The sequence below is a fragment of the Oryx dammah genome, unplaced genomic scaffold (assembly GCF_014754425.2).
Source record: "Oryx dammah isolate SB20612 unplaced genomic scaffold, SCBI_Odam_1.1 HiC_scaffold_22, whole genome shotgun sequence".
In the NCBI taxonomy this organism is placed as follows: domain Eukaryota; kingdom Metazoa; phylum Chordata; class Mammalia; order Artiodactyla; family Bovidae; genus Oryx; species Oryx dammah.
In genome coordinates this window covers 1315447-1342931 of record NW_024070206.1, presented here as the reverse complement: position 1 = coordinate 1342931, position 27485 = coordinate 1315447, and the positions used below count along the sequence as shown (strand labels likewise).

The 27485-nt window shown below is 53.9% G+C and overlaps 1 protein-coding gene across 1 annotated transcript in view; it reads left to right on the top strand.

Moving 5' to 3' along the window:
• The first annotated feature begins 825 nt into the window (after positions 1-825).
• Positions 826-27485, top strand: part of TNFRSF11A (TNF receptor superfamily member 11a) — a 61511-nt gene continuing 34851 nt past the window's right edge. The window contains exons 1-2 of the mRNA XM_040264273.1: positions 826-900; positions 26793-26874. Of these exons, the coding sequence (XP_040120207.1) occupies positions 826-900; positions 26793-26874 (157 nt within the window). The remainder of the gene's footprint in view (positions 901-26792; positions 26875-27485) is intronic.

Sequence of the window (27485 nt, the reverse complement as noted above, 5' to 3'; positions counted from 1 at the left end):
CACAGTCCAACTCTCACATCCATACATGACCAAAGGAAAAACCATAGCCTTGACTAGACTGACCTTAGTCGGCAAAGTAATGTCTCTGCTTTTGAATATGCTATCTAGGTTGGTCTTAGCCGACTCATTTGAAAAGACCCTGATGCTGGGAAAGACTGAAGGCGGGAGGAAAAGGGGACGATAGAGGATGAGATGGTTGGATGGCATCACCTACTCAATGGACTGAGCCTGAGCAAGCTCTGGGAGCTGGTGATGGACAAGGGAGCCTGAAGGGCTGCAGTCCATGGGGTCGCAGAGTAGGACACGACTGACCGACTGGACTGGACTGAACTGAGCTGAGTTCCACCCCAGGGAACTGAACCCGCGCCCTCGGCAGAGATCGCGAGGCGTTCTCCGCGTGACCCTTGGCCGCGGGGCATTCGCTTCGGGAGGTCCCGGCCTGGAAGGCTGAGCGCGGGCTGGGGGCGCGCGCGGGGCGGGCCGGGGCCACCGGGCTACCTTCTTTCCGGGGAGTGTGCCCCCGACTGTCCCGGGATGCGGGCCGCAGTGCCTGCGGGAGCCTCCCTAAGACAGGAGCTCAGCGGGGGCGCGGCGAGAACCCCCGATCACCCCCAGCACCCCCAGCGCCCTGGACTCGGGCGCCGCCCCCTAGTCCGGGCCCTGCGCGGGGCGCGGCCGGAGGAGGGCGCAGCGCGGGCGGGGAGGGTGCCCGGGGGTGGGGCGGGGCGGGGCTGGACGGGGCGGGGCAGGCGGACCCGAGGCCCCAGGCCGCCGAGCGGGCAGCAGAGGCCGTAGAGCGGGCCGCCGTCCCCCGCCCTCCGCGCCATGGCCCTGCGCGCCCGGCGGCGCCTCCCGCTGCCCGCGCCGCTGGCGCTGCTGGCGCTGCTCGGCCGGCTGCAGGTAAGGAGGCCGCCCGCCGCCCGCGCCCCGCGCCCCGGCTCCCTGCGCGCCCTGCCGCGCGCGGTGCCTCCGCGGGGCCGAGCGCTCCGAGACCCGCACGGAGCCGGAGGGCTGAGGATTTGCGGGGAGAGCGACGGGGGGTGCGGTCGGACGGTGGGAGGAGGGAACTGGGAGCCTCAGGGATGCGGGGTGCAGAACAGAGAGCTGCGGGACCGCGGCACCCGAACGCGGAGGCCTCCAAAAGCCCCACGCAGGGGCAGGCGTCGGTGATGGGGCGTCTCGAGGGGCCCCTGCACGACCGCTGCCGCGGAGACAGCGGCTTAGACACGGCCCCTTCCCCTGCGGACGGAGAGAGAACTTCAGAACCGCAGGCAGTGCCCAAATTAAGCGGCCGTCCTACTTAAGGATTCTCCTTTCGGGCCATTCTGAGCCCCGGTCCTTAACTCTACCTGCGCCTCTCACCGTCTCCCCACCTCCGCTTGGCAGCTGTGGGAAGGTGGGCTGGCTGACGCTCGCCCCGCGGGGGGGGGACCATCCAGAGCGCGCGCTGAGACAGGGTTTGGTGGTTTAGTGGCTCAGATGGTGAAGAATCCGTCGGCAGTGCAGAAGACCCTGGGTTCCCCTTCCAGAGTTCCATCCCCGGGTCGGGAAGATCTCCTGGAGAAGGGCATGGCAACCCACTCCAGCATTCTTGCCTGGAGAATCCCACGGACAGAGGAGATTTTTTTCTGAAAAAGGGAATCAGAAAGAAAGAAAATCAGATTATTTTCTTGCGTTCCTCTCTTTCCGTAAGTCTCCCTTCTCCCCTCCAGTTCCACCGCACCCCCCCCCCGCCCCACTCCCACGAACCTGCAAACAGTTTAAGAACCACCGGCTCAGGTTCCGGACCAGAATGACATAGAATCATTTCTCAGAACCCCTGTGATGATATTGGGACAAAATAGTATTCACAGTTGGAAAAACCAACGCACCTGGGGCGCTTGACGTCAGTCGGGGAGCTGGTCTGTAGGGAGCTGCTCTCCGGGTGCTGAGCGGGCGGGCAGGCGGGGCAGTGGGCGCCTCACCGCGGCCAGGCCCTGCTGGGGCTCCAGCCCAGGAGCAGCCCGGGACTCCCCTCTGCGGCCTTTCCCCTCGAGTCCCGGGGGCTGTTCAAGACTCACGGGGGGCGGGGGCCGGGAAACCAGCGTCTCCCCGGTCCGGGTTCCTTCCCCATCCCAAGCCCTCTGGAAAGAAATTTCTCCATCGGATCACTTGGTCCAGTTGCCAGGTGAATAAAAGCAGTTATGGTTTTCTGTCCCCTGGAGGAGAGCTATAGTGCGGGAAAGCCAGCCCCACAGTCCTCTGAAAGCCTGCCCCTTGGAAGTCCCTCAGAGGGAAGGGCAAATGCTGGTGGTTTTCGGCTTTCAGCAGCTTCAGATTCCCCTGTTCTGTTAAGACTGGCTTAAGCTCTTGCTGACAGCTTCCAGAGCGAACAGCACTTCTAGGGCTCTGTTTGGAGTGAGGAGAGATGGCAAACCAGCCTGGGACTAGAGCCTGGACCGAAGTACAGGCTGTGGGCTGGAGCAGGTGGTTCTCTGGAAGAGGGGGCCTGTTCCCTTTCTGCCTCCGGGAGCCTCTGGGAATGGCTGAGGGCAGGGTTGCTGGGAAAGCCTGAAGGCATTTTCTCAGTGTGAGCACTTCGGGTGTTGCCCAATGGAGTGTTCAGCAGGCTGGACAGGTGTGCTGCCGTATTTGAAGCACAGGACGAGGGCTCCAGGGAACAGCTAGCCACCTGAGAAAACCCTGCTCACTACACGGCTTAAAAGTAAAAGCACCTCACAGTGTTAATTGCAAAAACTTCATACGTGCATATGTGCTGTAGGGTCTGTCATTGACAGCAGTTGCTATCAAAACGTTTCTTTCTCGGGACTGCTCTGGCAGTTCAGTGGTTAAGACTCCATGCTTTCAGTGTGGGCGACACAGGTTGGATCCCGGGTAGAGGAACTAAGATCCCACACGCCTCACGGTCCAAAAAAAGCCAAAATACCCATTTACTTCTCAGAGCTATCTTTCAGCAAGTACTATCTACTCTGCCCCACCACCCCCGCCCTTTCCCTTTGAGCTGCATGAATTATGTGCATTTTTAAATCATACCTAAACAGGAAACGGGGCTTCCCAGGTGGCTCAGTGGTAAAGAATCTGCCTGCCTTTGAAGGAGACTTCAGGTTCAATCCCTGGGTCGGGAAGATCCCCTGGAGAAGGAAATGGCAACCCACTCCAATATTCCTGTCTGGAGAATTCCATGGAGAGAGGAACTGGCAGGCTATAGTCCATGGGGTCGCAAAGAGTTGGACACAGCTCAGCGACTAAACAACGCCAACAAACAGGAAACAGTGGAATGATGCTGGAGTAACTCTAATCAAGTGCTCTAAGTGTGCGCCCAGTCTCCCCAGTGGAGACGCCTTGATTCTGAGCCGGTGTGGCGGTGACCCCCCTGCAGAAACTGTGGTTCCAGGCGCCATCCTGCAGTTACGGCTGCTTTTGGCCCACCGGTTCTGTTCAAAGAAAGGAATTGCCTTGGTGGTTAGTTCTCACCCACTAGGCAAGGCCTAAAGAACTGTTAGTGTGGGGAGTGGCGGAGGCATCGCTTTTGTAAAATAGTTGGCAAAAACAGCTTTCAGAAAGTGCCTTATCTGCAAGCATTGTATTTCGTTCCATGAACATTATATTAAATCGATTTAAACGTACCTGGAAGGCTATAAGGTTGGCCTTTTAAAACATCTCTGCGATCGTATCTCTGTGCCTGTGTCAGTGAGGGCATTTGAGTTCAGACAGAAGAGTGTTTGTCTACAGAAAAAAAAACACTGAAAACTTTTATGTTGATTGTTCTGCTGTTGGAGTTGAGAAATTATAGGAGCAGACTGTGTTCATTGAGGTCATTGATCACACAGCCATGTTTATCCCGAGTAATCCAAGACCTAAGGGCAGAGTCGCTCAAACCCAGGCCAGCAAGTGTGTTTGGTATTTGCGATGTAAAACCTCGTGTTGGGGAGGTGCACGGCCAAGACACAGCTGGGTCTTCGCCGTCCAGTCCAGAGGACAAGGCGGGTGAAGAGTAACACCGTCTGTACACGAGGCGGTGCAGGGAAGGAGGCAGGGATACAGCTGGAGGAACCAGGAAGGGCTTTGGAGGAGGACCCTCCCGAGGCTATCTTTGAAGGACGGCTGGGAAATCAGGGGTCTGAGGCAGTTGCGGAAGAAAGCTCTCTGTTGGAGAAGTTGGCTCGAATGGTTTAGGCCTAAAGCAATCTTGCCAAGAAAAGAAAACCCACATGCTTTTATGACTTTATGGATACCAAATAGCACTCTGTAAAGCGGGCTGAACTCAAGGAAGCCCGCGACAGACAGGGCAGTAAACAGTGTTTGAGATAACACTTGTGTGGCCCTCGTTGAGGTGGCAGGTAGACTAATCAGGAACAGAGAGGTCGCAGGCCCTGGAAGGCCCGTGGGGAGACCCCAAAGAGGAAATCCCCTGGGCGGGGCTGCAGGGCTCGTGGGTGCCCGCCCTGGCCCAACAGTCTCCCCACGCCACCAGCCCATCCTAGCGGGAAGACCTGGCCGTGTGTTCCTACTTTGTTTAGAGAGTCACAGACTCCGGGATCAGCGTCCTTTTCACTGGTTTTGTTGATCACAGATATTTCCAATGTCCCCCCACCCCCGCCCCGTTATTTCCTTCCCACCACTTCCCCCGAAAATGGCACATCTGTAATCTGAACGTATTCTCTGTGTTGATAAGGAAATACGACTTTGCTTTTGCAGTTATCTACCAGAAATTCTTATGCCAGGAAAACTGAAACAATAAAGGTGTATCTTTGAAGGTCAGTAAATCAGTGTTTTATGAGGCCATGAAAAGGGGAGTTCCAAGTCAGGGCCTCCTTTGCAGAGAGTGCTGTTTGAAGAAGGAGCCACGTGAACTTTCTCTGCCAGCTCAGTATTAAAATTCCCCCCATGCTGTTTTCCTATTTTTGAAGTGCATGGGAAAAGAAAGTGGTGTGTTTTCTGCATGTGTGTCCAGAGGCGGCTGGCGGGCCCGTCTTGCTGTGGATGTGGGTCTGCATCCCGCCTGGACGGTCCTCAGCTCTCCAAGTGACTCACAGCCCAGGGCACCCGCCCTTGGGCCAGGGAGGCTGGCGGATAGCCATGGCCTGTCTGCTGTCTGCCTGCAGAGTCCGGACCCTAGCCCGAAGGAGAAACGACACCCGACCCCACCTCGGTCAGCCCCCGCCGCGGTGGGTGGGATCCCCCTCCCCCCCGACAGCTGATTTTCCTTCCCACCACGCATTCCTTCCCAACCTTATGTGTCCCCCGGCTGCCATCTGGGAGCTTAGACGTTCAGTCGTGTCAGTCTTTGTGACCCCGTGGACTGTAGCCCGCCAGGCTCCTCTGTCGACGGGATTCTCCAGGCAAGCACACTGGAGTGGGGTGCCACTTCCCGGCCCAGGAGTGGAACCCGCGTCTCCTGTCTCCTGCGCTGGAGTGGGCTGCCGTGCCCTCCTCCCGGGGCTCTCCCCCACCCGGGACTGAAACCACGACTCCCGTGTCCTGCATTTGGCAGGTGGGTTCTTTACCACTAGCGCCACCTGGGAAGCTCCAAGCACCGAGCTGCCTCGTGGGACCCACTGCTAGAAACAGATTAAACTCAGCTCCTTCCGCCCCCAACCCAACCTCTGAGCCTGAAAAAACCCAGAGTGAGACGGTGGACTTAGGCAGAACAGAAGAGCTGGTGGGTCTGATTTCTCAGCGAGCTCGTGCGGTTTGGCGCTGAGCGGGCGGCGTGGCCCGCCGGTATCTCTGCCCTCCATCCGCGGGCGCTGTCGGTCTGTTTCCTGGCAGGGTCCCGGCCTGCCGGCTCCCCAGCCCTCCCCCTCCCTGGCCTGCTGAGCCAAGGCAGCCCCGTCAGCATTTAGGCGCTCGCCTGCGTGGATGTGTGCTCACGACCCATGTGTCCTCGTCCTGTGGGCCAGCGGTGACCTCCAGCCTCAGGTTTCCGTGGGCTGCCATGTTCAGGGTAAGAAAGAAGACTGTGTTTGTGTTGAACGTGTTCATTTTGCTCAACAAAAGGAGCGCCTCCTCCCGGTGGGACGCCAGGGAGAGCAGGCCCAGCCCTGGTCTCCCGGCACCCCTCAGTTGAGCAGATGGGACCCTTGCGTCTCCGGAGCGCGCTCAGAGTGCGGTGCGCGCCCAGGGCAAGAGGGCCTTCACCGGCTTGGAAGCGTCGGGGGAATGGCCTCGCTTTCTTGCCGTGCGCCTGTGCACGTCTAAGGCGCAGAAAGAGGGCAAGGGGGCGGCCTGGGCGGGGGTTCGAGGTTGGTGGGCTCCCTGCCTGGCGGTGGGAGGGGCTGGGGGGATAGCAGGGGTGGACGGAGTCCGGTGTTTGGGATGACTACAGAGGGCCATGTTCCCGGGCTGCGAGGGCAGGTGGCGAAAGGGAGGCCGAGAAGGGCTTTATGTGCAAATAGTCTAGGTTTTACCACCAGTGTTGTGTGCTGGGGAGGGACCCGAGGTCAGATCTGCAGGTTGTGGGGAGCAGCGCCATGGGGAAGGGGGGTGGGTCCCCAGGGGGCGGGAAGGAGGCCACGGCCCCTGCTCTGGGGAGGAACTTGGAGAAGCTTGAATGGGGTCAGAAAGGTGGGGGGAGAAAGGAGGCAAGTGCAGGGTGCCCCGAGCTGTGCCAGCTGCCAAAGACACAGGGGCAGAGGATGTGGTTGGACCCATTATTAAAAAAAAAAAAAAAGATAGATGTCAGGACAACACAGCTGCCCATTTTCGTGATACTTTTGCACAGTTTATTAAGGAAACTGCTTAGTCCAAATCCAAATCAAATCAGTTTCAGTTTCAAGTAAAGGATTTTTTCCCCCTAAACAATAAAGAAGAATGCAGTGTAGGATATGGAATCCCATTTGCTTCGGATTGTCTTACTGGGAAGCAAAATTCCTTAGAGCCCCTAGAGGTAAAAACAAGCTGAGAGCCCCAAGGCACTGCAGGAAATTTGTGTGCCTTGGAATTCAGAGCCATTTCCTGGCCTAAAGGTGTCTTTGAATCAGAGGGTCAGGATGTAGGCAGAGTTTGAACACTCAGGACTCGAGAGATAAGCAGCCGTTGGTTCCCCGAGTCCATCGTCAGGGCTGGCGTGACCTACCCCGTGGTCTTCCCACAGTGCCCTCAGCGCCCCCGCCCCCAGCCCGAGACGTGTTTACCTTGGACAGCAGCTGGGCAGAGCTCTTTCTCCTGCAGGAGGCCCCTTTTCCTGATGGATGTCAGTGCCTCAGCTGAGTGTTTCCCTTCCGCTCTGCCTGCCCCCTCTGCACCTCTACCCCCCAAAGCCCTGGCCTCACAGGTGACACCGAGGCCCTCCTGGCACAGGCGAAGGCAGAGAGCTGACAGGTCCCCACGTGGCAGGAAGAACCATCGGCAAAAAAACGACCCTTTGGGTTCATTGAAATAATAATAACTCATGACATTTCCTGTTCAGTGTTCAGAGTACAAGAGCCACTTCCTCCAGCCACCAGAAATTTGAAGACTTTCCATGAAAAATGAGGAAGAAAAACTTTTTAACATGTTGTGAACGTGATGGTTAAACCAGGGAGGCGGGAAGAGAACACGGGTTCTGTCACACAAGTCCTGTCTGCGCCGCGGCCTCTGCCAGCTCCATTCTCCTTACTTCCCCCAAATAGGAAGTGAACCTTTTTTCTGAGGTTCTGACTCTAAAAGCATTTGCTCCTCTCTGCAGCGTGCATACGTGCACGCTAAGTCCTTTAGTCGTGTCCTATGCTTTGCGCCCGCGTGGACTGTAGCCCGCCGGGCTCCTCTTCCCGTGGGATTCTCCGGGCAGGAACACTGGAGTGGGTTGCCATGCCCTCCCCCAGGGGATCTTCCTGGTCCCGGGAATGAACCCGAGTCTGTTACGTCTCCCGCGCTGGCAGGCAGGTTCTCGACCACTGGCACCACCTCACTGAAAACTGTCTGAAACGTTCGTGTTAACGGAGACCCTGGTCCCTGTTTCAAGCCTAGTGGGGACTGATCACATCGGCCCTGGCTCGGCTGCGCAGCCTTCAACCGTTCTCAGTGGCCGGGAGGCCCCTGGGGCCCTGAGTCCGGTGCTGCCTCACAGCTCCACCCGGCTCCTCGCACTTGCTCTGTCTGGGGGTGAAGCGCCGCTGGTCACTGTCTCTATGTTCCTGTCTCTCTCTTTGAAGACCGTCGGCCACTACTTCCTCTTCCTCAAGTTATTCATGCGACTTCCTTTAACCTCTCTGTCAGCCTCTTTCCTTTCAATTCTCGGGATCCTGGCTTTGCAGTTCCAGGAGGTGCTCTGGTAAACAGACCTCCCCTCCGCACCTGAGCCCCAGGACGCCCCTGCCTCGTGGGGAGGCTGAGACCGCCCGTCTGCGTCCTTCGCAGTTAAGTGGGTCAACAGCTGCCTGGAGGGTCGAGCCAGGAGCCTCGGATGTGCAGGGCGCGACAGGGGCCAAGGAAGCCTCTGGGCCTGGACGGATGTGAGGCCGAAGGCAGAGCCAAGCGGGAGAAAACCAAGGCCTGGCTGGTGTCTGAGCCTGGAGCTGGCCAGGTGGGGGCGGGCGGGCCTCAGCCCCGGGGAGGGGGCGGCGTGGGCCCCGGGAGCTGAGGAACGCACGTCCTCAGGCCCCGACTTCAGACACCCTGTGGGTGGGATCCTCCCTCGGTGTCACCCCCTCCGCAGGGGATTCTGAGGCACGCTGGAGTTCCAGACCTGCTGCTCTAGGCGTCGGATTCCACGGAACGATTTTGAGCTCAGAGCTAAACGAGTATTGCCTGATGACTGTGTTAAACACACCTGCCACCCGTTGAAGCCCTCCTGCGTGCCCGGCACGAGCTAGGAGCTGCAGACGTCTAATCCCCACTCCAGCTCGCCGGGAAGACAGGACTCACGCCCGGGGCCCCGTGAGCGGCCCGGGGCACGGCCCTCGCCCTGCAGGGAAGCCGCTTCTGCGGCCGCTGCGTGACAGGCAGGGCGCAGACAGGGAGCGCTCCAGGCCTGGGGCACGCAGGGAGAGCAGCACGCTCCTTAGGGCTTGGGGAAGCAGCACAGCCAGTCTGCATCTGTGGGACCCGTTCAAGGAGGTTCATCTGCGGAGGGCACTCTGTTGTCGACCGTCACCAAGCAGAAGGGGAGAGGCTGTGACTTTAAGGCTGGGTTTAGGCGGGCACCCTGGGCAGCCTCAGCTCAGGGCCCACGTGCGGGTCGCTCCCTGACTCAGGAGGAAAAGAAGTGTGACAGGCTGAGTCACCGCTGCCACTTCCCGACGTGAGGGCATCTCTGACTGTGGGCAGCCCTCGGGCGCCGGGAAGAAGCTGTCCTGTCCCCCCTGGGCCGGGCGCTCCAGCTCTGCCCTGCGTTTGTCAGGATGTCCCGGGAGTGTTCATCCCCTTCTGCTGCCCCCCCAGGCTCTGTCCTCCGTGGGGGGGGGGTGTGCTGGGGGGGCCCCTTCTGAGGAGCTTAGGTTTTCCTTGTTCCAGTTGGGGTCCCTGTGCCCAGGTCACTGAGGTCCTATTTATGTGTCTGGTTATAAATGACCAAGGCACCAGATGGTCGGATGCCATCACCGACTCCAGGGACATGAACTTAGGCAAACTCCGGGAGCTCGTGAGGGACAGGGATGCCTGGCGCGCTGCAGGCCACGGGGTCGCAAAGAGTCGGACACAGCTGAGCGACTGAACGACAGCCAAGACCCCAGAATGGGCAGCTCGTCGTCCTAACTGCGTGGGGCGGCCCTCGGGACGCGGGATGCGGGAGTGATGGGCGCCCGCTGCTCTGCGCCCGCACGGTGAGCCCAGGGCGTCCCGGGGGGCCTCCGTGTGAGAGCCCCTCTCCCGCCGGCAGCGGGAGCGGCCGCGTGTGGGCCAGGCGGGCCTGCCTTCCGTCCACGTTCGAGAGCGAATCCGAGTCCAGGAAAGGACTTCCGATCTTGGTCTGGCCTCCCGTTCCCCCCCGGGTGTCTCTAACGCTGCCCCCGGTTGGCGGAGCCCTTCCGAGCCCGTGCTGGGGAGCGTGAATCTGATTCAGAACTCGTAGGAAACCATGACAGTTTTCTGTAAGGGGAAGCTGTAAGATCACAATCAACCCTTCAGGAAATATTATTCATGATTTACCGAGAATTTGAGCATTTGCTGCGTGCCTGGCACTGTGCCACTCTGCTTACCACGCATGGTCTGAGTGGGCCACCTTGTCTCTTGGTGAGGAAGAAGGGAGATAGGGAAGATAAGGAAAGGAGAGCCTCGAGCGCGGTGCCCGGCAAGCGGGCAAGCGGGAGACGTTCCGTAAGGACCAGCTCTGCCCTCTGGCCCCCTCTCGCCCCCTTGCCCCGCGCTGCGTGTGCACGGCGGTGGGCGGGGCGGGGCTCGGCTCGGGGTCCCTCCTGCGGATGGAGATGACGGTGCAGAGCCTGGACGTGCTCTTGGCCTTGATGCCGTCTCTGGCCTTGATGCCGTCTCTGGCCTTGATGCCGTCTCTGGCCTTGATGCCATCTCTGGCCTTGATGGCCGTCTGTTGCTCCTCCAAGACCAGCAGTGTCAGCATCACTTGGGACCCGCATCTGTAGGAGAGGTCCAGGTGGCTCGCTTGCGCAGTGAGGGCTGAGAAGCGCTGGTCTCTGAACAGTGTAGGCGAGTCAGATTCCCGTACCTGGCACCGTGCAGTGCTCAGAGGTATTGAGTAATCCTGGGTGGTTGAGTTCTTTTTTTTTTTTTTAAGTGTAGCTCATTTGTGGCTGAGACAAGAGAAGGTGGAGCTCAACTGTGTTCAGGAAAGAAAGAGGGACGAGTTCAGCCAAGTCCAGGAATGGCCCTGGACATGGGCTTTAAGTCTTGAAAAGCGAGGCAGATGAAGGCTGTCGAGCGTGGCAGTGACTATCAGAGGGGGGTGTGGTGCTCCCCTCCCAGCCGCCAAGACGGGGAGGGTCTCCCCTCGGCGGCTCCCCAGGGCCCGGGGTCCGTCACTGGCTCAGCACCCGGCGCAGGCTTCGTCCTTCCTTGAACTTGAAATCAAGCCGAAGTCCTAGGATGTGAGCTCACAAGGCCGCCGGAGGCTGTGAGATGAGTCGGGGGGTTAGGGCCTCGTGGCTCAGCGGCCCTGGACAGGCTCTCCAGGAGAGGCGGGCTGTGCGATGGACAGTCGGCTGGGGCAGGGAGGGCGCAGCAAAGCTGGGGGTCAGGGTTGACCCAGGGGCGGGCGGGCTCGCCAGAGTGGTATGGGGGGTCCGCGGCCCCGGGGGTTGCAAAGACAAGCAGTGCGCTCACTGAAGGTCCTGAGCAGGGCGTGACCCCGAAAGTGACGTGGGGGGCAGGCAAGTGCAGGAGGTGGGGAGCGTGCGGTCGACTGGGAAGAGGAGGAACACAGAAGCCCACCTTAGACCTGGGGGAGAACGGGGGCGCGGGAGGCTTGTGCATGTCTGGCTGAGTTCACTGTTCACCCCAGACTCTCACACCATTGTTTGGTCATCAGCTGTGCCCCACTACAAAAGAGAAAGTTAAAAAAAGCAAAACTGCCGGTGATCCTCAGCGGGATTGTGGGAGGAGACAGTCCAGGTGGCTGAGAGCTTCCAGCACCGGGGCTGAGGAGTCCAGGTGTGAGACCTTCGTTTAAAGGACAGTGGCCTGAGTGGGCAGTTCACTGATCAGCCTCGCTGACCCGGGCCAAGGGTGGAGCAGGATCGCAAGGCTGGAAGGGCCCGGGCGAGGGGCCGCGGTGCACTTCTGGCCTCGGTCCTGGGCAGGGCCGCTGGGGAGATGGCAGGAGTGGATGGGGGCGGGCCGGGGCAGGTGTGGGGGCCTGGGGAGCCCTGAGGGGCCTTCATCTGGGTCCGACCCATCTCTGACCTTGCCGCTCGACACCCAGCAGTGTTGGCATCACCCAAGAGCCTGTTAGAAGTGCAGACCCCACGGCAGACCCACCTGCTGAGCGGCGCCTTCGAATTCATTCTCCAGTTGATGCTGGCACATTTAAGCAGCAGGCCGGGGAGCTTCCCTGGCAGTCCAGTGGGGACCTCACCTCCCCGTGCAGGGGGTGCAGGCTGACCCCTGGTCAGGGGGCTAAGATCCCGCACCCTGTGGCGGAAAACCCAAAACGGAAGGCAGAGACCACATTGGAACAAGCTCAAAAAACGCTCTAAAATCTGTCCACATCAAAAAAATAAAAAGGTAAAACAGGATTTGTTTTTTAAAAAGGAAGCAGGCCAGGGCAGTCTAGCCCCTTCCCTGGCCCCTTTGGGAGCTAAAGGCCTTATTAGCCAGGTGCACTCCCCCATGGGCTTCCCTGGAGGCTCAGCTGGTAAAGAATCCGCCTGCAATGTGGGAGACCCAGGTTCGACCCCTGGTTCGGGAAGATCCCCTGGAGAAGGGAATGGCTACCATTCCAGTGCTCCTTCCGGGAGAATCCCATGGACAGAGGCTGCAGTCCACGCGGTCACAAAGAGTCAGACGTGACTGAGGACCGACACGTCACTTCCCTCGAAGAGCAGGGTGGAGCCGCGCCCAGCCCTGGGCGCCCAGCAGAGCAGAGCAGCGCTGAGCAGAGCCCTGGGCGCCCAGCAGAGCAGAGCAGGGCTGAGCAGCACAGGGGTCAGTAACAGCTACTCCAGGGAAGAGGGGAAAGGAGCTCTCAAATGAATAAAAGTTAAAACAAAAAATTCAAGAATGGCAAAGAAAAAAAAAAAAACCCCTCCAACTGGGAGGATAAAGGGGGCATTCACAGGAACCCCGGGCGTGAGGACAAGTCACCGTCCTAGTCACGCTGTTTAGGAAACAGCCCTTCCCGCTGTTTCAGGTAGCGCACAGCTGCAGACTTGCTTCACCCCTCATCGCCCAGAAGACAAAGACACTTGCAATTAAAGTTTTGAAACTCCAGGTTATTTCTTCATTTTCCCTTGGGCCATATGTTTTCTAGGAGCAGAGATAATACATGCATTGTGAGCAGAGTAAGAGAGATGAGCAGAAATCAATAGACCTTTGATATGCTCTTGTCTGAATAAGACTTTTTTTTTAAATGAGCTTATCTGGAATCAAGGTGATGGAGGGGGAAAAATGCTGATGGGGCCATAAAAACCAACTTTCAAGACAGCTCATGAAGTTGCCTGTGTTGTCTGCTAGATCGAAATGGTGACTATGCCAAGACTTCTAAAAGGCCACAGTTACTCTACATTTTTACGGGTTTTTTTTTCCCCCCAATTAAATCTGACCTGAGTCAGATTTTTGTTTCTGTGTGCAGTATCTATTTTTAAAAAATCTCATAGCAAAATGGTTAAGATAGTAAATTTTGTTATGAGTACTTTATCTCGTTTAAACTTTAAAATTAAAAAAATCTTATGACAAATTATTTCCTCCCTGATGATAAAAATAGCATGAAGCGCTTATTATTTAAAGTGTTATGTCCACTGTGAACCTACAGTCAGCGTCACACAGCCCTGAAGCTGCAGGTACATATTAACTCATGATGTGGGTAAATTATGTCACCAGTTGTGTGAATTTAGACTTCCCGTTAACCTGACTTGTTCCCTCACTTCATGCAGGTCTCCACTCAAAAGTCACCTTATCAGTGAGGCTCCCCTCATAATTCCATCACCTTATCCTGTTTTATTTTTTCATCGTGATCATTCCAGCCAGATTCCATTACATGTTTGTTTCCTGTCATTCTCCCAAGGACTGTCAGCAAGGACTCTCTCTGGCTAATATCTACCCTGTCCACAAAACTTAAAATTGTCTCTGGCACATAGGATGTGTTCAGTTAACATTTGGGGCGTAAATGAATGCAATTTTAATTTGTTCCACCTTTAGGTTGGCCAAGCACGTCTCACTTAAATGCTGAACCTCCTTGATTATTTTCTGGAGAACCATGCAATAATGCTGTTTAGATTGGGAAAGTTTTTCTACAACAGGAAGATCAAGGATTTCTTTCAAGATGGAAAAAATGAATCCAAGGGTCCTACAGCCCTCTGGTAACCATCCTGGTCCTATATAAAAAGTCAGTGCTGTTGACAGCTAAGTCTAGTCCTGTGCACAAGTCTGGGCAAAATGAAATCACCCCATAAGAATGGATAAAGGACTTGGGCAGACATTTCTCTAAAAGTGGCCAATAGGCGCATAAAGTAGATATCCAGCGTCATCAGTCATTAGCGGAATACATGTCCCAGGCACGCTGAGTGGCCGGGTGGCTAAGGTTCGGTGTTCCCGATGCAGGGGGCCCAGGTTCGGTCCCTGGTCGGGGAACTAGATCCCACATGCCGCAACTGACAGCTAGTGCTGCAAATACCCAAGTTAATTATAAAAACCCACACTCATTAGGATCACTATTACCGAAAGAAATGAAAAATAACAAGTGTTGGCAAAGACAGGGAGAAATTGGAAGCCTCTGGTGAAAGTGCTGGTCGCTCAGCCGTGTCCATTTCTTTTTTGACTCCATGGACTGTAGCCCCCCAGGCTCCTCAGTCCAAGGAGTTCTCCAGGCAAGAGTACTGGAGTGGGTTGCCACTCCCTTCTCCAGGGATCTCCCCAACCCAGGGACTGAACCTGTGTCTCCCGCACTGCAGGCAGACTCCTTACCAGCTGAGCCACCAGGGAGGCGCTGGTGTGTTTCTGGTGGGAGTGGACTAAGGTAGTGCAGCAACCACGGGGGCAACGTCTGGCGGCTCCTCGAAGAGCTGAACACAGAGTGCCTGTGACTCAGGTGTGGACTCTGGAGAGCTGCAGACAGGAGCCTCAGCAGCGCCTTGTGCGCCCGTATTCACTGCCGCTCACAGCAGCCCCGTTCACAACAGGGCAACGGTGGAAGCAACCCGCACATCCACCCACAGACGGACGGCTAAGCAAACCGACGCATGCATACAACGGGGCGTCAGTCTGCCGTCGGAAGGAACGAAGTTCCCACGTACACAGCAACATGGGCGAGCCTTAAGACCACGCCAAGTGAGATACGCCAGACACAGAGCAAGCCCTGTATGACCCCACTCTCTCGGGGCGCCTAGAATAGTCAGGGTCACAGAGACAGGAGGCAGAAAGAGGCTGCCAGGTGCTGGAGGAAGTACGGCACTGCTCGGTGACTCCAGGGTTCCCAGACAGCGCCGAGAAGGAGGAGCTACTGTGTAGTGCTTAAGAGCGTTTCTGTTTGGGGTGATAAGAATGTTCTGGTGAGACCGTAGTGATGGGTGTACAGCATCATGAGTCTAATTAACGCCACTAACCGTATACACTAAGAAATGGTTCCAACGGCAAATTATGTTACGTGTATATACACATGCGTTTTCAAACATATACATAAAATTCTTACTTTTCAAAGGGCTGACGTGAAAGAGCCAAATCCACTGTTTCCAGATGGAGACAGCCCTTTCTCCCCTCCCTAAAAAGAGCCTCTTTCTTCGCCGCCCTCCCTGCCTCATGCGCTCCCACCTGCTCTTGGCCTGGCCGTTCCGTCCCCGAGACGCTGGTCATCCCCCATCAGACACTTTCCTTCGTCAGAAGGAGCCTGTGCCCTCTTCTCGGCCTTTCTTGCGCCACCACTCTCTGCAGTGTGCTCCGAGTGTGGGAAAGTGTGAGTTGCTCAGTCGTGGCTGACTCTTTGTGCCCGCATGGATGGCAGCCCACCAGGCTCCTCTGTCCATGAGACTCTCCAGGCCAGAATACTGGAGTGGGTTGCCTCTTCCTCCTCCAGGGGATCTTCCCGACCCAGGGATCAAACCCTTGTCTCTTGCACTGCAGGCAGATTCTTTACCGTCTGAGCCACCAGGGAAGCCCCAAGGTGCTGCTAAAAAGGCCCCCTTTCTTCCACAGCTGCTACGTCCTCCCGGTCCACTCCCTGGCCCCTCAGCCCCGGGGCCCGCACCCCTCAGGGCCTCCCTCCTCCTCTCCTCCTCCTGCCGAAACACCCCTGGCCCCTCTGCCTCTCGCCCCTGCCCCCCAGCCTTGGGGTCCTCCTGCTGAGATCCCTTTTCCTGTATCCCAGGCCGGGTGCCCTCCCCTTCCTGTTCGTGTGACCAGTGAGGGCTGCATCCAGGCACTTCCTGGAACTTGATCTTCAGCAGACCAGGCCCTGTGCCGTTGCAGGGCCCCCACCCGCCAGTTCTCTCTCCTTGATGCCTGTGGGGTCTGGCGCTACATGCTTTGAGACGGTGGGATGGGCCCATGGCCTTGTCCTACACAAGCCTGTCCCTTGCTCAGGCACGTGAGAGCTCAGGAAAGGTGTCCTTGAAGGTGTGACGATAGCAGAGCTTTTTAAGAGATGGGTGTTTTCTGTCGTTAAACCCTAGACCAAGCTGAAATTCGCCTTCTGGTCATATCACATGAAAAGTCACTTTACAAGGTAAGGCAGATGACTCAGGCAGAGAAGTGACTGGCCTTGCTCTGCTGTCTGCAAGTGAAGAGGTCAGCTCCCAACCCCTTTATGGGGAGTGGTCTGTATGGGGAGGGGGTGGATTCCTATTAGTGGTTTTCAGTGAGCCTAGTAGTTGACCAGCCCTGATGAATGCTTTCAAGCTAGAGTTTTGAATACTCTTTACCGCTGGAAACACATTCATAAAATGCATTTTAGAATGCCCTAAATCCCTCAGGAGCAGCTCAGTTATTAATACATCATCGATCGTAGTCACGATGTCCTCCTTTTCTTCACATTCTTTTCAAACTAGACACATCTTTTCATGTTGTACCAATCAGAGAATAGTTGAGCCTCAGTTTGAGCAGCAGAATTTTTTTTTCATGAGTCGTGTGTAAAATATGTTTCTGTAAATGCACCCGTGGCTTCCCTGGTAACCCTTCGGTAAAGAATCCACCTGCCAGTGCAGGAGACGTGGGTTCAGTCCCCAAGCTGGGAATATCCCCTGGAGAAAGGAGTGACTCAAGTCTTCTTGCCTGGGACATCCCCTGGACAGAGGAGCCTGGAGGGCACAGGGTCTCAAAGAGTCGGACACCACTTAGCCACTAAACGACAACAACAAAGGGAACTGGAGTATTCTAGACGTCAGGGAGCTTTCTGCGTAAAGCCTCTGATTCTCTGTATTGCATCGTGACTTGGACCATGCACCTGGCTTGTACAATGCGGAGTCTTCACACAGTTCAGTGGTCTTCCAGGGAGTGCTTAGGGTGATCTGTTGGGGTGCATGGTTCAGTTCAGTCGCTCAGTCGTGTCCAACTCTGCGACCCCATGAACCACAGCACACCAGGCCTCCTGTCCATCACCAACTCCCTGAGCTTACTCAAACTCACATCCATCGAGTCAGTGATGCCACCCAACCACCTCATCCTCTGCCGTCCCCTTCTCCTCCCGCCTTCAGTCTTTCCCAGCATCAGGGGCTTTTCAAATGAGTCAGCTCTTCACATCAGGTGGCCAAAGCACTGGGGTGCACAGGAGATCCCCAAAGGCTGCCTGTTTATTTTCTTCGTCTCTTTCATTGGTAACATACCATCTTCATAGGTGCCTGTGTAATGTTCTGAAGTATGAAATGTGAAGCTTGGGTTTGCGCAAAGAAAAACTGTGAGTTTTCCACTGTAAACCGTGAGCTTGAAGTGCTGTCTGTTGAATTTTTTAAAGTGGAAACGTCTAGCAGGGCGTTTGGACATCCCTCGATTCTGTCCTGGTTGACAGCAATCCCTGCAGGATCTCGCAGCCCCTTTCTCAGCAGAAGCTTGGAGTCAGCTCACCCCGCACCCAGCTTCCACCGCCATCACCGACTGAAGCCCCAGACAGAAACCACCGCAGTGACTCTAGCCTCCTGCCACGATCTCAGGCCCACGAGAAAGCACTGCTTTATGTGAAGTCAAACAGGCTTTTAAAAAATGAACCTTTTCAATTAAAAACATTTTTTCCTGGGAATTCCGTGGCTGTCCAGTGGTTAGGGCTCTGCACCTCCCACTGCAGGGGGCGCAAGTTCGAGTCCTAGTGAGGGAACTAAGGTCCTGCATATCTTGCAAAGAGGCCAAAAAAACCCCCATGTTTCCCAATCACCAGAAACACTCTGATGTCAGCTTTTGTGATCACAGGCAGGTTAAAACTAAACAGGGAAGGTGCGTCCAGAAGCTGGCAGGGCTTCTGGATGTTCCTGCAAATCCCTACTTTTCTGCACCCTCTTTCCTTTTTCTGCCAACACTCCTTCCCCTCCATTCCCCCATCGGGATGACCTGATAGAAGGAACCCGGGCTTCCCCGATTCTGCCCAGTGGCGCAGTTAACCCTCCCTCCAGCGGCCACCAGCCAGGGTGCGCAGTCACTGACAGTAACTGCCCCACCTCAGTCCTCCAGCGACTGGCTGGAAAGGTCCTTGGCCTCAGCGGGAGGAAGCACAGGCTTCATTTTCACTTGCCATTGCTGCCTTGCCAGGCTTCCCCGATGGCTCAGTTGGTAAAGAATCTGCCTGCAACATAGGAGACCTGAGTTCAATCCCTGGGTCTGGAAGACCCCCCTGAGAAGGAAATGGTCACCCACTCCAGCATTCTGGCCTGGGGAAGTCCCAGGGACAGAGGAGCCTGGCGGGCTACAGTCCGCGGGGTTGCAAAGAGCCAGACACGAGTGAGCAGCACAAGGCTACCTCATTTGCACAAGCCGCCCCATCGCGCCCTCACTGCAATTCGCCCCGTTTTACAGGCAAGGAGACAGCGACTCAGAAGTGGCCTAGCCCCGCTTGTCCTCAGGTTGTAGAAAAGCAGACAGCCTTATTAAAGAAATGTAGACCCTCCTGGACATTCGGTTCTGAGAGCTGCCCTGGAGGGAAGAGCCGGAAGGGGAAGCCTGCCGTGCCCTTCCTGGCCGGTGCAGCCACCTGGCCATGCGGCGCCTCTGTCCTCACCGGCGCCTTGGTACCACTGCCCTTCCTTCTCAGGGGATCTCCCCGCCTGAGCCTCTGCTCTGCTAAATCCTTACATTCTGGCTTCTCAGACGCGACTTCAGCTAGTGTTTCATTTTTCTCTGGGAACCTGCCTTATCTGATTTGCAAGCTTCAGATGACTTCTCTATGACATCCACTCCCAGGTCTGAACTGTTAACCAAGAAGTCTGACGGTGGATGCTTTCTTTCTGGTAACAGACATATAACTGTGCCATATTCTAGAATATAAAGCTGGATAAAAGAGAGAAGGGGCTGGAAGCTTCTAGAGAAAAGGAGATAAGAAAGGGACAAACTGAATAGGTCCCCCCAAACATCTCAATTTCAAGGGTCTGTGTTTGGACTCACCAATTGAAATGTTTAGAGAGGAAAACTGAGGCCTTGTCTCTGGCCTGACTTCCCAGCCAGCTGAGAAAAGAAATGGACAAGAAGGAGACTTTGTCTGCAGGTCTGTGACTCAGTCCTCTTCTGTGTTTGCTGTTTATTGGTTTCTAAAAACGAAAAGCTTCTCTCTGAAAGGCTTCAGAGAAAAAAAACTTCCTGGCATGAAATCCTCGTAGTAAAGCTATTTCTTGATGTTCTGGGGAACAGGGCTCTCTAGTAGTTGATTTCTGGGTGAGAGCACTTTCAATTGTGACTTTCTTTAAGGATATTTTTCTCAGGGGCTGTAAGACTATTATTGAGTGTCGCTTTCACATTCAGGAGTTCCTCTCAAGAAAAACCACCTCTTTCAGTTCGACTGTAACAATCAGAAATGTGATACAATCTTTACTTAATTTACAGCCAGATTCTCGAATATAGTCATGGATGATATTTTATAAAATAAAATCTGTGGAAAATCCCTCATTTGTTCTTCTAGGTTGAGTTCTTTTCTTCTTGACTTGACAGAAGGAGCCAAGCTTCTTTCTGTTTTGTTACATGTCAGCATGAATTTTCAGTAGAGCAGAAAAGTAATTTTAGGATTCATAATGCCTTTTGGTACAATTGGGTTGATTTAACTGCACGAAAAATAAATATTTAAGTCAATCTTCCCGGCAGGATTCCAAATACAGATCTTCCAATCTCTGCCACTCTGCTCAGAGAAATGTTTTGTTTCTTCAGCTTGGAGTTTTTCAGGATTAGACCCAACATGGCATTGCATTGGGAAACAAATCCAATAACTCCACGGAGCTTTATAAAGACAATTTTGATTTATAATTTATTATCTCCCAAAGCCTTACATAGACTGTAGACATGCTTATTCCAGAAGAGTCTGTCAGCCATTAAAATTAAATACCAGCTTGTATGCCCTGAAACAAATATCGACATGACACAAAACACAAAGAAAGTGAGGCAGCAGATGGCCAATACGTTAGATGTTTGTCTTAACTTCTTTTTTAATTTTAATTTTAACTTCTTTTTTTTTAAGACTGTCCAAGGAATTTATATGGGCAGGGGAGAAGAAAGGGGGAAACAGAAAAGATATTTGCTGTAAACAGACTCTAGGGTTCCTTCTCGGAGAAGGCAATGGCACCCCACTCCAGTACCCTTGTCTGGAAAATCCCATGGACGGAGGAGCCTGGTAGGCTACAGTCCATGGGGTCGCTAGGAGTCAGACTCGACTGAGTGACTTCCCTTTCACTTTTCACTTTCGTGCATTGGAGAAGGAAATGGCCACCCAATCCAGTGTTCATGCCTGGAGAATCCCAGGGACAGGTGAGCCTGATGGGCTGCCGTCTCTGGGGTTGCACAGAGTCCGACACGACTGACGCGACTTAGCAGCAACAGCAGCAGCAGCGTTCCTTCTACGCTCAGGAGCTGTCTGTTAGAAAGCAGAAGTTAGTCGACGTAAACTCTGCGGGCCAGATGTTACTTTTGTAGTTTATTTATTAAGACCTGTAGTAGGGCCCTGTCCGCACACGAGTGGTTTTTACAAGACTTCTAAGTACCCTGAATCAAAGCGTAGTCCCCAAAACACACCCTTTATTCCATAAATAGTTTAGAAGTCGCTCTGCTTTATTTGTTTAATGAAAACAAGGAGGGGTCAAAAGCCCTGTTGTTTTAGGGGGAAACAAGTCGATTCTGAAGGCAAACGAGATAAAAATGTAGATAACTAGACGTCTGTGCCGCCCGAGTTACCAAAGGCCTTCTGTCACTGCGTTTTGGGCAAAGAGATGAGACTGGAGGTGGTTGAGAAAATCACCCCATTGACTGAAAATCTGCAGCCTTATGCTGAATCCCGGCTCCCACTGCTGCCCCACCCCCACCCCGTTCCCTGGCAGACTGCTTCTGAAATACTTAAGCAGGAGCGTGTTTTCATCTAATTCCTGCCTTCCGAGGACTGCTACCAATGATGAGAGCTGCCATCTTCGGTTCCAGGGGAAGACTGTTTTCCAGTCGCTGTGTCTGATTCTCTGTGACCCCGTGGACTGCAGCACGCCAGGCTCCCCTGTCTTTCCCTGTCTCCCCGAGCTTGCTCAAACTCATGTCCGTTGAGTTGGTGATGCTATCTAACCATGTCATCCCTTGCTGCTTCCTTCTCCTTCTGCCTTCATTCTTTCCCAGCATCAGGGTCTTTTCCACTGAGTCCACTCCAATCAGGTGGCCAAAGTACTGGAGCTTCAGCATCAGGCCCACATTCTGAGCAGCGGGAGGAAAGGGCCAAAAGACCAGAAGGAGCTCGAGAGGCCTGAGGGCTCTCCCAGCGCTGGTGAAATGAGGGATGTCAGAACTAGAACCCAAAGGAAAAAGGAGGGGGTGGCCTGGGAGGGGCTGAGGGCATCCACTCATTCACACCAGAAATGCCCTTCTGTGGATGTGGGCCATTGGACAGAGGCTGGTATCCAAAAGATCCGGCTGTGGCTCACCGGAAACCAAGCCTAAGAAGGTGGGGTTTGGGGACGTGGGAGCAGGGAGGCCAGAGGCAGAGCTGGCCTGGCCTGCAGCATCAAGGGACAGGTCCCCAGGGGGTCAGCCAGAGCGACAGGCCAGGGCGTCCAAGGTCTAGATTTCCCACTAGTTACAAACGCGGGGACTGCAGGGCAGAGGGAGAGCCATGGGATCCTGGACACGGAGCGTGGGATCAGAGTGAGACCAGCACAAAATGAAGCGAGTTTTACGTACTGTGTGAGCCCCAGGGAGCCACAAATCCTCTGCTAAGAAGGCCCATCCTAAGCTGCAAGTGGGGAGAAAGAAGCAGAGCTTCCTGGACGCAAAGAGCAAAGAGCAAGGGTCAAGGCAGTTCAGTGGCTCAGGCGCGTCCGACTCAGTGCGTCCCGTGGACGGCAGCACCCCAGGCCTCCCTGTCCATCTCCAAATCCTGGAGCTTACCCAAACCCATGTCCATCGAGGCAGTGATGTCATCCAACCATCTCATCCTCTGTTGACCCCTTCTCCAGCCCTCGATCTTTCCCAGCATCAGGGTCTTTTCCAATGAGTCCGTTCTTCCATCAGGTGGCCCAAGTATTGGAGTTTCAGTTTCAGCATCAGTCCTTCCAATGAATATTCAGGACTGATCTCCTTCAGAATGGACTGGTTGGATCTCCTTGCAGTCCAAGGGACTCTCAAGAGTCTTCTCCAACACCAAAATTCAAAAGCATCAATTCTTTGGCGCTCAGCTTTCTTTATAGCCCAACTCTCACATCCATACATGACTACTGGAAAAACCATAGCTTTGACTAGACAGACCTTTGTTGGCAAAGTAATGTCTCTGCTTTGTAATATGCTGTCTAGGTTGGTCATAGCTTTCCTTTCAAGGAGTAAGTGTCTTTTAATTTCATGGCTGCAGTCACCATCTGCAGTGATTTTGGAGCCCCCCAAAATAAAGTCTGACACTGTTTCCATTGTTTCCCCATCTATTTCCCATGCAGTGATGGGACCAGGTGCCATGATCTTAGTTTTCTGAATGTTGAGCTTTAAGGCAACTTTTTCACTCTCCTCTTTTACTTTCATCAAGAGGCTCTTTAGTTCTTCACTTTTCTGCCATAAGGGTGGTGTCATCTGCATATCTGAGGTTATTGATATTTCTCCTGGCAATCTTGATTCCAGCTTGTTCTTCATCCAGCCCAGCATTTCTCATGAGGTACTCTGCATATAAGTTAAATAAGCAGCATTGATGTGCTCCTTTCCTGATTTGGAACCAGTCTGTTGTTCCATGTCCAGTTCTAACTGGACCTGCTACAGATTTCTCAGGAGACAGGTCAGGTGGTCTGGTATTCCCATGTCTTGAAGAATTTTCCACAGTTTGTTGTGATCCACACAGTCAAAGGCTTTGGCGTAGTCAATAAAACAGAAGTAGATGTTTTTCTGGAACTCTCTTGCTTTTTTGATGATCCAACGGATGTTGGCAATTTGATCTCTGGTTCCTCTGCCTTTTCTAAATCCAGCTTGGACATCTGGAAGTTCACAGTTCATGTCCTGTTGAAGCCTGGCTTGGAGAATTTTGAGCCTTACTTTGCTAGTGATATGAGTGCAATTGTGCGGTAGTTTGAGTATTCTTTGGCATTGCCTTTCTGTGGGATCAGAATGAAAACCGACCTTTTCCAGTCCTGTGGCCACTGCTGAGTTTTCCAAGTTTGCTGGCATATTGAGTGCAGCACTTTCACAGCATCATCTTTTAGGATATGAAATAGCTCAGCTGGAATTCCATCACCTCCACTAGCAAGGGAGGAAAAAAAGAACAAGGGAGGGAAAAACAACAATGACAAAGTATATCTAGTCTTCTCCGGAAGGTGCGGGCCTCCTCAAGAGAGCTTTCTAGATTCTTTTTATTTACCCTCAAAGCACGTTTCCTTGGTGCTTCCCTGGTGGCTCAGAGGGTAAAGAATCTGCCTGCAATGCGGGAGACTGGGTTCGATCCCTCGATCAGGAAGATCCCCTGGAGAAAGGATAGGCTACCCATCCAGTATTCTTGCCTGGAGAACCTCATGGACAGAAGAGCCTGGTGGGCTACAGTCCTTGGGGTCGTAAAGACTCAGACATGACAGAGAGACTCACACACACACGTTTCATTAACCATGTCTATGTACGTACGTTGCCTTATAAGTTGTATGTTTATTGTCATTTTGAAAGTTTGAAGGTGTACTGCAAAGTATCTAATGTAACTCAGGAATGAAGTAGGGATCAGTCTAAGTTCTACCTTAAATTAGATTAATACCAAAATTGTCTGCCTCACCACAGTCAATTTTCCCAGTAGCAGAATTACTGATGTAACTTGAAAGATCGGTAATCCTATAGCGGTGTGAAACAAACATGTCAGTTCTGCAGTGATGAAGATGTTCTGGAATTAGACAGCAGTGCTGGTTGCATAGCTTTTTGAATATACAAAAAAAAAGAAAAAGCCCATTGAATCATAACCTTTGAAAGGGGAAATTTCATGGTATGTGAATTATCTCTCAGTACTTTAAAAAGAAGACATGTCCAGATGTAAAGTCACAATTAGCTTAGGAGACAGAGATAAATATTAAGGAATAATCTGTGAAAATCTGTTTAAGAGTTAGGACAGCTGGTCACCTCTGGAATCACAGCTTCCCTGTTTTTGCCAGGGTTACACTCTTGGGCTAGAGGGCGGATGGATGGAGTGAATCACAGCCGTGCGCCTAAACGTGTAAACAAACTGTCCACATATTCGGGCGGCTGATGCTTACCAGAGGCCAGGGTTTGGAGCCCAGCGCCCAGCTCACAGTGGCACGTGACAGAGCTTCCGGCCGCTGCTTCAGGAGGAGCCCTTTTAGCAAATTCCCCTAAAAAGAACCTGTGTACATGCCCCAGACAAAGCCCGCGCCTGTCTTACAGAGGCGTGCAGTTTTCTTACCGGTCAGAAGCAATCGGCCTTGATCATCTGAAATACAGTCCAACCGCAGCTTTCTTTGGTTTGCTTTGTCATCACCATCGCAGGGGCGCTCACATACCATCAGGCTTAAACAGACCCTTTCTGTGAAACAGAATTTGCATTGACCGCGTCCAGCTTCACCGTTTGCCTCTGCGCATCTCTCCTCTCTGTGTACACGTTGCTGTGCAGACGCAGAGACAAGGGCTCCTATAAAAACAGGGAAAGACCCCAGAGAGCAGAGGCGGGGCAGTTTCTGTTAGGTCATATTTCCCAGTGTCCACGGGTCTCACTGCCCGGATCCTGCGAGCCTGTGGATGCTTGGGGAACGGCGGTCCCGTTACCCAGATCCACGGAGATGTCAGACGGCGTAGGAACCAAGTCCAGATACAGCCTTCCCGGCAGCCTGCCTCCAGAAACACGTTTGACGCTCTCATTGACCTCAGAGGAACTGTCCCTGGCCTCAGCCACCCGGAAGCTCTTTGCCTGGCCCGGGGGAGGTCGGGGAGGCCCTTACTGGCTGCGTCCTGCACGCCCTACTTACTCTTTTCTTAATTTTTACTTTTTGGCGTGTGGGATCTTTGTTTCCTGACCGGGGATCGAACCCGGGCCCCCTGCTTTGGACGCACAGTTTTCACCACCGGACCACCAGGGAGGTCCCTCTTTTCCGGTTGTAAATTTATTTTTGGCTGTGCTGGGTCTTCGTTGCGGCACGGGTTTTCTCTACTCGCAGCCCGCGGAGGCTGCCCCAATTGCGGGGTTCACGGGCTTCTCTCGCGGAGCGCAGGCTCTGCGCGCGGCTTCGGGGGAGTCGCGGTTTCCGGCTCTAAAGCGCAGGCTCAGTCGCTCTGGTTCACGGACTCAGCTGCTCCGCGGCATGTGGATCTTCCCAGGCCGGGGATCGAACCTGTGTCACCGGCGTTGGGAGGAGGTTCTTCACCGCTGAGCCGCCGGGGAGCCCCGGCTGATCTCTGCCCTGTGACCTGGTGCTCACTCACAGCCCTGAGGACACCCCCAGCCCCCCGTGCACGCAGGGAGGGCCCGCTGCCCCCTTGCAGCCCACCCTGGAGAGCGGAAGCCCCTTGAGGGCAAGGTGGTGACTGCGGACCCCCAGCCCAGCAAGGAAGGCCCTGCCCCTCGGTGTGTGCACGCGCGTCTGTGCCGCTGACCCTGGGCTTCCGCGTCTCCCTTGGGTCTGTAACTCGACTGCCTGCCTGTCAACAGGGGTGTGTGTTGTTTTCTCTAACAGAGACAGCTGATAAGGGAAAGAGCTTTACTGTGGCAAACTGATAAGAATCTGAGTGAATGCAGGGTACTTGGCTTTTGTTTTGCTTTGCTTAGATGCGCAAATGTGGAAATTATTATTGGTGTTAGAATCATGTTAGAATCGGAGGTCAAGAAGCTGCAGCGAGCGGCACATGGACATCCCCTGAGCCGGCGGGCCCGCGGTGCTCCGGGCTCCAGGTCACAGGCTCCCTATAACCCCTTGCTGTCCCACTTTTTAAAAGTCTCTGCATGTTTAAAAATTTTTAAAGGCAAGCAGTATTAGGCATCGTTCTAAGATCAGTAATCGCTTGTCAGATCACATCTCCCCTGGTATATATAACAGGCAGGCTTCCCAGGTGGTTCAGAGGTAAAGAGTGTGCCTGTAAAAGTCAGCGGACAAAGAGACGCAGGTTTGATCCCTGGGTCAGGAAGATCCCCTGGAGCAGGGCATGCTAACCCACTGGAGTGTTCTTGCCTGGAGAATCCCATGGACAGGGAAGCCTGGCGGGATGCAGCCCAGAGGGTTGCAAAGAGTCTAATGCACGTATGAAGGGACCCCACTCTGTGCTGCTCCAGTTTTTATGGCCAAAGTGCACTGACCATACTGTCCACCACTGACCACACTGTGGATGACACAGAAGTGGGGCCACTTTTGTACGTGGTTGGTCGAAAGCAGTTTTCAACCTTCTGGGTACCATTTATAAATTTCCCTTCAATCCATCCTGTTAACATGAGCATAACCAAAATATTTTTAAATACTTGACGCCAGTATCATTGGTCTTGTACATTCTTAGGGGGAAGCAATGGGCTAGAACAGGATAGTGATCCCTTTGGGGCGGGGTGGGGGGAGGGGGTATCATGCCGAGCGGCGGCGGGACGGTTTCTGGAGGCTTCCTCTGGGAAGAACTTGTGTTTAATCTCTACTTGATGCACATTTTCTTCTTAGGTGACTTTGCAGATCACCCCTCCGTGTACCAGCGAGAGGTATTACGAGCATCTTGGACAATGCTGTAAGAAATGTGAGCCAGGTTCGTGCCGCTGAACCTCCTTTTGTGGTCCTCCCAAAGTGGGTGTGGCTCTTTTTTGTTTTAACGTTGGTAAATACCTGATGCCATCTTGCCAGATGAGAAACGAAATCGGATGGGCTTCTTATGGCAGTGAAGGTAGTGATGTCTGTCACTCTGAAGACAAAAGTCTTATTCTCAATAGATGAAATAACTTAAAAATCAAGAGCAGTTTCAGGAACTGGAATTAAGCACCAGTTTTCTAAAACACTATTTCTGGAGAAGGCAAGAGTTTTTCTTTTTTAAACTGTTTTAGAAGTTTATGATTCAAACTCTCAAAATATGCAGTACAACTCTTATTTAAAAGTATTATTTGCAGTGGTTCCCTGGTTGTTCAGTGGTTTGGGCTTAGCTCTTTCACTGCTGTAGCCCAGGGTCAACCCCTGATGAGGAATTAAGATCCCACAAGCCGTGAGGTAAGGCCAAAAAAAAGTATTAATTTCACAGAAATTTGAGATGGGGATGACTTCTTTGAATCACTGCTAAAATTTGCCTAAATCCTGTTATAACTTCTCATACAACATCTACTGAGGAGTAGGAGGTAGACCGGTCACCACTTCCCCAAAGTTGTTTTG